General features: G+C 43.9%; 1 protein-coding gene across 3 annotated transcripts in view; it reads left to right on the top strand.

The window, feature by feature from the left end:
* Positions 1-10,342, top strand: part of LOC133536309 (transcription initiation factor TFIID subunit 4-like) — a 307,989-nt gene that overhangs the window by 213,942 nt on the left and 83,705 nt on the right. The window contains exon 14 of one of the 3 annotated variants that reach the window (XM_061876752.1): positions 4,100-5,335. The exons of the other annotated variants lie outside the window; for them this stretch is intronic. Within the exon in view, the coding sequence (XP_061732736.1) occupies positions 4,100-4,114 (15 nt within the window). The 3' untranslated portion in view covers positions 4,115-5,335. Of the gene's footprint in view, positions 1-4,099; positions 5,336-10,342 lie in introns of those variants that run through there. 3 annotated transcript variants of the gene reach the window in all.

The following is a 10,342-nucleotide window of genomic DNA, read 5'->3' as shown; positions in this document are numbered from 1 at the left end:
TGTACATGTATGTATAGTTATATACCTATATATACACGTATGTATATATATTGGGGCACATGTGAATAATGCTGTATAATAGACCAGTGTTTTTCAACCACTGTGCCGCGGCACACTAGTGTGCCATGAGATACAGTCTGGTGTGCCGTGGGAGATTGTCTAATTTCACCTATTTGGGTTACAAATATTTTTTGCAAACCAGTAATTATAGTCTGCAAATGAAATGATGTGTTGTTGTTGAGTGTTGGTGCTTTCTAGAGCTCGGCAGAGTAACCTTGTAATACTCTTCCATATTAGTAGGTGGCAGCCGGTGCTAATTGCTTTGTAGATGTCGGAAACAGCGGGAGGCAGGGTGAAGGTAAAATTGAGTGTAATGCTTAAACCAAAAATAAACAAACAGTGGGTGCCCCTAAGAAAAGTAAGTGAAGCTTAGGGAAAGCTACGCAGAATGAAACTAAAACTGAACTGGCTACAAAGTAAACAAAAACAGAATGCTGGACGACAGTAAAGACTTACTGTGGGGCAACGGCGTCCACAAAGTACATCCGAACATGACATGACAATCGACAATGTCCTCACAAAGAACTGATAAAAACAACTAAAATCTTCTTGATTGCTAAAACAAAGTAGATGCGCGAAATATCGCACAAAGGAAGACATGAAACTGCTACAGGAAAATACCAAAAAGAGAGAAAAAGCCATTAAAATAGGAGCGCAAGACAAGAACTAAAACACTACACACAGGAAAACAGCAATAAAATCCAAATAAGTCGGGGTGATGTGACAGGTGGTGACAGTGTACACCTACTTTGAGATAAGAGCTATAGTGATGCATGCTTGGTTATGGTGCAAAGCAGGGGTAGGGAACCTATGGCTCTAGAGTCAGATGTGGCTCTTTTGATGACTACACCTGGCTCTCAGATAAATCTTAGCTGACATTGCTTAACACAATAAGTACTGAATAATTTTGCTGGTAATCACAGTGTCAAAAATAACATTCAAAACATAAAACATGCATTTCATGGATTTTAATCCATCCAACCGGTTTCTACCGCACCTTTTCAAGAAGTCGCATTAATGGTAAGAAGTATTCTATTTTTTGTTGGTTACCTTCAGAATAACAATGTTATTAATTAAAAATAAGACACTGATCTTACTTAAAAATGCACGCATTTAGTTGTATTCAGTCTTAAAAAAAAATATTATAGGGCTCTCACGGAAATAATTTTTAAAATATTACGCTTGCATGGCTCTCTCAGCCAAAAATGTTCCCGACCCCTGGTTTAAAGTCATACCCAACAATTGCGCCAACGACTTTTTACTGTCAACTGAGTTTCGTTTTTTTAATGATGTCTGCTGGTGGTGTAGCTGTGGATTTTTTCAACGCAAAAAATGTGCCTTGGCTCAAAAAAGGTTGAAAAACACTGATACAGACTGTATTTATGTTATTCACACGTAAACAATACCTGTGTTTATTGTTTATTGTGAGCAATCTGTGGTGCTGAATTTCCCCCAGGGATCAATAAAGTAATTTATATTCTATTCTATTGTATTCTATTCTATTCTATCTTAAAATAACAGTCAGAAAAACAAAGTAAAACTTAAATTTTTGGGGATTTTGTTCATGTAAAAAGTACCCAAAGTAAATCTAAAACTCTCTCTGATAAAAAACAGTTGCCAACAGAAGGAAGTCATGTGAGTCCTTGGTAAACATTCTAATGAACTGATGTTCCAATCATAAGTCAAAGAAAACAATGTCTCATATCAATGTCCAAGGCAAGGTGGACTGGTCACGGCGGCACCAGATCCAAATCAGAAATCCACTCATGGAGGCCACGTCAGTGCCGGGAAAGGCAGGAGACTGGAGGGTTGCAGATGGTAAAAAGGAGGTCTTCATTTATCATACAGTCATAAATCTGAAAGTGCAGGCAGTTGCTGTGGGCGCTGGGAAGCACATGCCTGGTGCCAACTGCCAGGATGGGATGCCGGCATCCTGGTGCCATCAGTACGATCGGCCGCACTCTCTCTCTCTCTCCGGTCTGCTGTCTCGCCCCACTCACTTTTACTGAGGGATTCTTTAAGGTCAGGCCCGCAGAGATTGGTGTGTTGTTTGGGGCAGAAGGTAATACGCTTAGCATTGATAATTTGGAGGCTGCGTTTGCCAAGCGGACAGACGCCATGCCTGCTTCAAGCTTCACTTGTTTTACTTAGCTTTTTTTATTTTTTATTTTTGCATATGCTCAGACAATGCAAGTGCAGAATTGTGCACTGTGATAATATTTTTCTCAACAAGGTCCCTCAATGTGTTGTCCAAAATCTACTCTACCGGGAACACATTCTTGCATATGTCTGTGGTGTATTGTTAATAAGCTGCGTTTGTCCACGCATGTCTCTAACACAAACCTGGGCAAATTAAGGCCTGTTAAGCTTTTCAATCTGGCCCGCCAGACATTCCCAAATCCTTTTTTTTTTTTTAGATCTTTAAAAAACATGATTTACAATGCAAAGTTTTCAAATAACCGTAAGTCTTGAACTATATAAATTATTTCAATGGTTGGAATCTGCGCTTTTGCATGATATGCTAGTTACTATGGTAATGTACGTCACAGCAGCTCAGACGGGGTACCAAGCAGTGTGGGTGGGGAGCGTTTCCACAGAGTATCCACAGAGTGTTGCCAGAGCGGCCAGCCTCGTGTGAGGGACAGATGCGGAAGGAGATATTTAAAACCAAATTGTAAAGCTTAGTAATATATCAGATTGTATTTTTTGGGGGGTTATTTTTACCCTTCAACTTCTTTTTTGTTACATTTCGCTTGATTGTAAAATATGTGGATTGACAGGGGGTGTGACATTCATATGTTGTCAATATTCAGTGTTTTATGGTTCATAGTTAATATTCTAAATCTCACAGTCTTTATTTCATGTACATTCTTGGTGTCTTATTCAGTAAAAAAAAAAAAAAAAATTAAGTCAATTTCGTTTTATAAGGCGGTCTATCATAACGTCTTTAGCATTCAATCGGACATTATTGTGAGGTTTTGTATTAGTGTTCTTAAAAACTTTCACAGCTTACATACACACACACACACATATATGTATACATCCATCCATCCATCCATTTTCTACCGCTTATTCCCTTTCGGGGTCGCGGGGGGCGCTGGCGCCTATCTCAGCTACAATCGGGCGGAAGGCGGGGTACACCCTGGACAAGTTGCCACCTCATCGCAGGGCCAACACAGATAGACAGACAACATTCACACTCACATTCACACACTAGGGCCAATTTAGCGTTGCCAATCAACCTATCCCCAGGTGCATGTCTTTGGAGGTGGGAGGAAGCCGGAGTACCCGGAGGGAACCCACGCATTCATGGGGAGAACATGCAAACTCCACACAGAAAGATCCCGAGCCTGGATTTGAACCCAGGACTGCAGGACCTTCGTATTGTGAGGCAGACGCACTAACCCCTCTGCCACCGTGAAGCCCATATATATATATACATATATAGTTATATAACAGTATATATACATATATAGTTATATATATATATATATATATATATATATATATATATATATATATATATATATTTAATGTGTGTGTGTGTGTGCAAATATTTCACCAACATTGTCGGTCTTTTTCAGTTGGAAAGATGTCACAATAACTCTCTCTTGTCTTCTTTGGGCCCCTTGATCTCTCTTCTTTGGGCCCCTTGATCTCTTTCCACCCTGTCATTTTTTTTTTTTCTATGAACCAGCTCTCGGAACTTTCCCCGCCACACACACACACACACACACACACACACACACACACACACACACACACACACACACACACACGCACACACAGTGCAAGCTGCATCACTAACAGGTGCACCACGTTCATGTATGCTCTATTGGAGTAGTTTTGTAACGGTACAGCGGGAGAAGTAGACGGCATGGAGGAAGCGACGTTGTTAGTTTGCAGTGTGTTTATTGAAAGATATATATATATATATATAGTAATGATTAAACCAAAGGTATAGAGTGTGACTACGTGTAGCGAGTATATGAGGAGTGTTACCAAGTGGTGTTGACGGTGCGTGTTGAAATCGGTGCAGAAGTCCAGAAGGTGAAAGGCAGGCTCGGAGGACCAGGGACAGGCAGGAGGTCAGGTGCTGGAGAGAGGCATCGTGATCCAAAGGCAGACGAGAGGTCGAGATCCAGGAAGGCAGCAGAAAGTCCAGAGGGGATCCAGGGAGACGAGACACACAGCTCGAAACCAGGGGATAATGAAAGGTTGCAGGATGACGACACGGGACAAGACACGATGAGCGAAGAAGCACATTAGCAAGGAAGCGAGAGACGTGTGAGGCTTACTGTACAAGAAACGAATTACTTAGCTCTTTTATTGTCGCATTTACAGTATTGCGCTGAAATCTGGGAGCACACCTACAGGAACACTATTGAACAGTTACTTAAGCTGCAGAAAAAAAGCAATTACAATTATACATTATGCCCCATATAGACTCATACCAATAATATGTTCATAATGAGTAATTTTCTTAAACACCATGATATAATTGAATACAGTAGGCTTCAGGTTATATTTATGGCCTCACAAAGGGCTGCACCTGCAAATATACAGAGTCTGTTTCACTCAAAGGTGGTCCACATGAACTCAGGGCTGTCCTGATATTCAAGCATAACATTGTAAATTCCACATTCAAGGCTCAAACATTATCAATAGCGGGGGTGAAACTGTGGGACAATGTGAGCGGAGAAATTAAACTGTCTTCTAGCCTAAGAGTGTTCAACTTTGCGGTAAAAAATGTATTGTTGGGAAAATATCAAAAACATGACTAGTTTTTTGGACCGTCTCAACTGTGGGACACAGGTGCAAAATAACTCACTGTGGAATTAGGGACCTAACACACAAGACAAGTTTTCAGAAGACAAAAGATACCCAGGCAAGATGGAGCTAATCTCATGGTCGCTAAATGCTATTATATCCATATTGGTGTATGAATACTGACTTGTCATCATCATCCATTATGCATATGTTTTACTTGATCTAGAATTGTCATGTATCCATCAAATCTCCTGTTGAAACTTGGACTATATAACCAATATATGAGTTGATTGTAAATTAGGGGCGGGACATGGATAAGCATTCTTCCTATTTTCCCCGTATCCCTTTTCGGTGGGTGCCGTTGCATGTCTGTCAAATTACAAAGAGTGATGAAGGGTTGCTATTTATGTCCGTCTGCCGGAATAAATAAATAAATTCAATCAAATACAAGTAGCTACGTTCTGGCACTGGAACGCAGGACACGCTGGCTCATGAAAGGAGAAGAGTCATCAGCGTCATGTGTAGGGCTGGGCGATATATCAAATACACTCGATATATTACGGGTTTGTCTCTGTGCGATATAGAAAATGACTATATTGTGATATTTTACAATGAATTGAGTAACGTGGACCCCGACTTAAACAAGTTCATCCATTTTCTGCCGCTTATTCCCGTTCGGGGTCGCGGGGGGCGCTGGCGCCTATCTCAGCTACAATCGGGCGGAAGGCGGGGTACACCCTGGACAAGTCGCCACCTCATCGCAGGGCCAACACAGATAGACAGACAACATTCACACTCACATTCACACACTAGGGCCAACTTAGTGTTGCCAATCAACTTATCCCCAGGTGCATGTTTTTGGCGGTGGGAGGAAGCCGGAGTACCCGGTGGGAGAGGGGTTAGTGCGTCTGCCTCACAATACGAAGGTCCTGCAGTCCTGGGTTCAAATCCAGGCTCGGGATCTTTCTGTGTGGAGTTTGCATGTTCTCCCCGTGAATGCGTGGGTTCCCTCCGGGTACTCCGGCTTCCTCCCACTTAAACAAGTTGAAAAACGTATTCGGGTGTTACCATTTAGTGGTCAATTGTACGGAATATGTACTGAACTGTGCAATCTACTAATAAAAGTTTCAATCAATCAATCAATCAATCAATCAATCAATCAATCAATTAATTCGAGTATACATTCTCATGCAGTTGCTTTTAGCTGTGGGCATTACACTACAGGCTCTTCTCACTCTTTCGTGCCTCTCCTTCTCACAGAGACGTAACAATAGTTGTGATGCTAGCGGAGTGGTGCGAGTGGTAATACGAGAGATAGAAGGTTCGAATCTTTTAAGAAATGAAGGAATAATTTATTTCTAACAAATGCAGCACGGGGTCCATCGTCTGGCTTCAAGCGGGAAGATGTCGAACAAGTATGCGGTAAAAGCGTTGTTACAAAAAGTAGCACCTACTGCTAATTTTTAGCATCATTTGAAAAGTCACCCGCTAGAGAATGAAGAGGGCTTGTAACTCCGCATGTCAATATCTCCGTTCGGTGCCACACCCACAAAATGCCGAAGCAACCATTTCCACATCAACACCGTATAAAAAAAATAGCCTACCACATAGCGAAGAACATACACTATTTGATTTCCTATTATGCAGCTCATTTTTATTCGACACTTATTGAAATATCTTGTGTGACATCATGCACAAAAGTGCACTTTATTTGTTTTCAACTATTGTAGTGGCGTTCTGTACAAAAAGTGCACTTTAATTTAGTGTTGTTTTGATATGTCATCTTAGTGACATCATGCACAAAAGTGCACTCATAGCTTGTTTTAAAATGTCTCTGATACTCTTGCACTTTCTGTTTTGGAAATGACATGAATGTTTGTGCCACTGCTTAATAACTGTTTAATAAATACAGTTTTGGTAAATTGACTTAATTTTGGTTTCCCTCTCTGCATGAAAGTTCAAAACGAGTATATATTAATGCGGTATGAAGAAGAATGTTTTAATGTAGACACACAGAATCATCATACTGCTGTGATTATATGCATCAAGTGTTCATTCAAGGCTAAGGCAAAATATCGAGATATATATCGTGTATTGTGACATGGCTGCCGCCAAGGCTGTCCTTTGTCACCGATTCTGTTCATAACTTTAATGGACAGAATTTCTAGGCGCAGTCAAGGCATTGAGGGGATCCGGTTTGGTGGCCTCGGGATTAGGTCTCTGCTTTTTGCAGATGATGTGGTCTTGATGGCTTCATCTGGCCGGGATCTTCAGCTCTCACTGGATCGGTTCGCAGCCGAGTGTGAAGCGACCGGAATGAGAATCAGCACCTCCAAGTCCGAGTCCATGGTTCTCGCCCGGAAAAGGGTGGAGTGCCATCTCCGGGTTGGGGAGGAAACCCTGCCCCAAGTGGAGGAGTTCAAGTACCTAGGAGTCTTGTTCACGAGTGAGGGAAGAGTGGATCGTGAGATCGACAGGCGGATCGGTGCGGCGTCTTCAGTAATGCGGACGTTGTATCGATCCGTTGTGGTGAAGAAGGAGCTGAGCCGGAAGGCAAAGCTCTCAATTTACCGGTCGATCTACGTTCCCATCAACACACCTGACTAGGGCTGGGCGATATGGCCTTTTATTAATATCTCGATATTTTCAAGCCATGTCACGATCCATCCATCCATCCATCCATCATCTTCCGCTTATCCGAGGTCGGGTCGCGGGGGCAGTAGCCTAAGCAGGGAAGCCCAGACTTCCCTCTCTCCAGCCACTTCGTCTAGTTCTTCCCGGGGGATCCCGAGGCGATCCCAGGCCAGCCGGGAGACATAGTCTTCCCGACGTGTCCTGGGTCTTCCCCGTGGCCTCCTACCAGCTGGACGTGCCCTAAACAGCTCCCTAGGGAGGCGTTCGGGTGGCATCCTGACCAGATGCCCGAACCACCTCATCTGGCTCCGAAAGGATAAGATCACGGGTACAAGCGGCCGAAATGAGTTTCCTCCGCCGGGTGGCGGGGCTCTCCCTTAGAGATAGGGTGAGAAGCTCTGCCATCCGGGAGGAACTCAACGTAAAGCCGCTGCTCCTCCACATCGAGAGGAGCCAGATGAGGTGGTTCGGGTATCTGGTCAGGATGCCACCCGAACGCCTCCCTAGGGAGGTGTTTAGGGCACGTCCAGCTGGTAGGAGGCCACGGGGAAGACCCAGGACACGTTGGGAAGACTATGTCTCCCGGCTGGCCTGGGAACGCCTCGGGATCCCCCGGGAAGAACTAGACGAAGTGGCTGGAGAGAGGGAAGTCTGGGCTTCCCTGCTTAGGCTGCTGCCCCCGCGACCCGACCTCGGATAAGCGGAAGATGATGGATGGATGGATGGATCGTGACATGGCTTGAAAATATTGAGATATTAATAAAAGGCCCTAGTCAGGTGTGTTGATAGCAGAGCGGGTGGCTGGCGGAAACATTATCCACATTTTTTACTTAATATATGTATCATTGAAGTAACAAAATACAAATCAAAGCCTTTTTTTGACTGAAATTAATCGATCATTCATTGTAGCTCTATTTGTATTTGAAACCAAAACCTGTAACAAAACCTACCTCACCGACGTTCTAATAATGTAATGTCTAGTCAAGCCTGCATTCTAATGATATGACGAAAGGTGTCTTTGGAGCCGATTGGTCGTCCATCGCAGTCAAAATAGGTTTTTGCACCAAATATGTTTTTATCCGCTTCAACTTAAACCCAAGTTTGATTTTCAACCGCCGTGCATCGCCGCTATTATCCTCCGCCCCCATTTTGTGTTGTCAGTGTGTTTGAATCTCCCAACAGTTCCGCCGTGCTAAATGTGAAGTGGCAACACCCTAAAGGCCATGCCTCGCCATCGGGCTTTCAGGAGAAAAATATCAGAAGCAACTGCATGCACATTTTAGATCCGACTTTGTACACCAAAGCAACCTTTTACACACACCCCCCCCCACCCCCCAACACACACACACACCATCTGAAAGTAAAGCCCCCGTTCTTCGCTGATCAGACGTCACACACAAATACCCAGCCGACAACACATGCTGAGAGATAACATAAAAGAACACGAGAGACATGAAAGCGCACATTGATTGTCCCTGTTCGCCTCCCCCCCAGCGGGCAGGCAGGCAGGCAGGCTGGTGGGTACGCATCCCCGCTGCTGTGGCCAAGTTTGATACAAGAGGCACGTGTGTGTGCGTGTTTGCACGCTACACACACTCACCCCCCCCGTGCCACTGCCGCGGGCCCTCACACATCCAGCCAATAGAAAGGGCAGCTTCTAGCCACGCTGGGCTCGCCCGGCAGGCCCGCGGCTAGACGTGACATTACTTTGGGCACTGCCTCCCCCGCAACCTCCCCCTAAACGCACCCACAACGGGACCATGTGACCGGACCCGCCCCCTCGCACACGCGCACAGACGACACACTCAATCTCTTGTTCATGGCCGACAACAGGCCCTCCATTTTGTTGTGGGCTAATGTAGAATTTTTCCTGGTATTCTGATATATTTTGTGCTTTTTTTGGAAAATGTTTTATGTTAGTTTTTCTCAACCCTTGTGTAATGTTCATATTGTTGTTACTCAGCCAGCGTTTGTAGGTCTAATGGACCCGTTGCATTTTAATGGCTTTTAATGCCTCAAATGCCGCAGTGTTAGGCATTAAAAGCCACAAAATGCAACGGGTCCATCAGACCCACAAACGCTGGCTGAGCAACAACAATATGAACGTTGCACGGGAAATTTCTCTGCCAGTTTCTGCATCCCACAGGGATTCTTCTTTTGTGTCTCTGCACCTGCGGTTCACACACAAGGTTGCAACATTGTTTGTCAACTCTGTCTGCTCTCCTTTTCTCGCACATTTGACCCTCTGATGTTCTGTGTACCTACACTCTGTCCTGCTCCTGTCTAGGCCTGCTGTGAGTGTGTGTGTGTGTGTGTGTGTGTGGTACACAGAACATCAATTTCACACTTCTATTAGCCCTGGGTCTAGTGGACCCGGACATCTTATATGTAATAGAAATGTGTAGGGGGGGTGTATGGTGTGTGGTCATTAAATAGTCATTGTATTCTGATATATGTTCTTTGGCTCATTTATGGAAAATGAGCCAAAGTCAGTGAGTCTCAGTTTGAAAAATTAATTAATTGTATAATTTTTCTTTTAATAAAAACATTTTAAAATGGGTCCCACAGACCCGAACATCACACAGGGGTAAGTGTTGGGCCGCGAACAGGTTTTATTCGTTTGCTAAGTACAAAAATCTACCTGAAATTTTTGAATGACTGAAACAACTGTTCTAAATGTGTCCTCTGGATGACGAAATAGAATCAAAATCAGAAATACTTTATTAATCCCCGAGGGGAAATTAAGATTCAAGATCAGACAAACATTATAGGGAGACAGAACAGGATCGCTGTTGGGTCCGCCAACCTCCGACGACAGGTAAAGGCTGGGGGGCTGAGAAAAAAAAAATCAGTCTAAGCCTGGACCCCTGGAGAGAGA

Source organism: Nerophis ophidion, linkage group LG02, assembly GCF_033978795.1.
Source record: "Nerophis ophidion isolate RoL-2023_Sa linkage group LG02, RoL_Noph_v1.0, whole genome shotgun sequence".
In the NCBI taxonomy this organism is placed as follows: Eukaryota; Metazoa; Chordata; class Actinopteri; order Syngnathiformes; family Syngnathidae; genus Nerophis; species Nerophis ophidion.
This window is presented reverse-complemented; position numbering and strand designations above follow the sequence as displayed.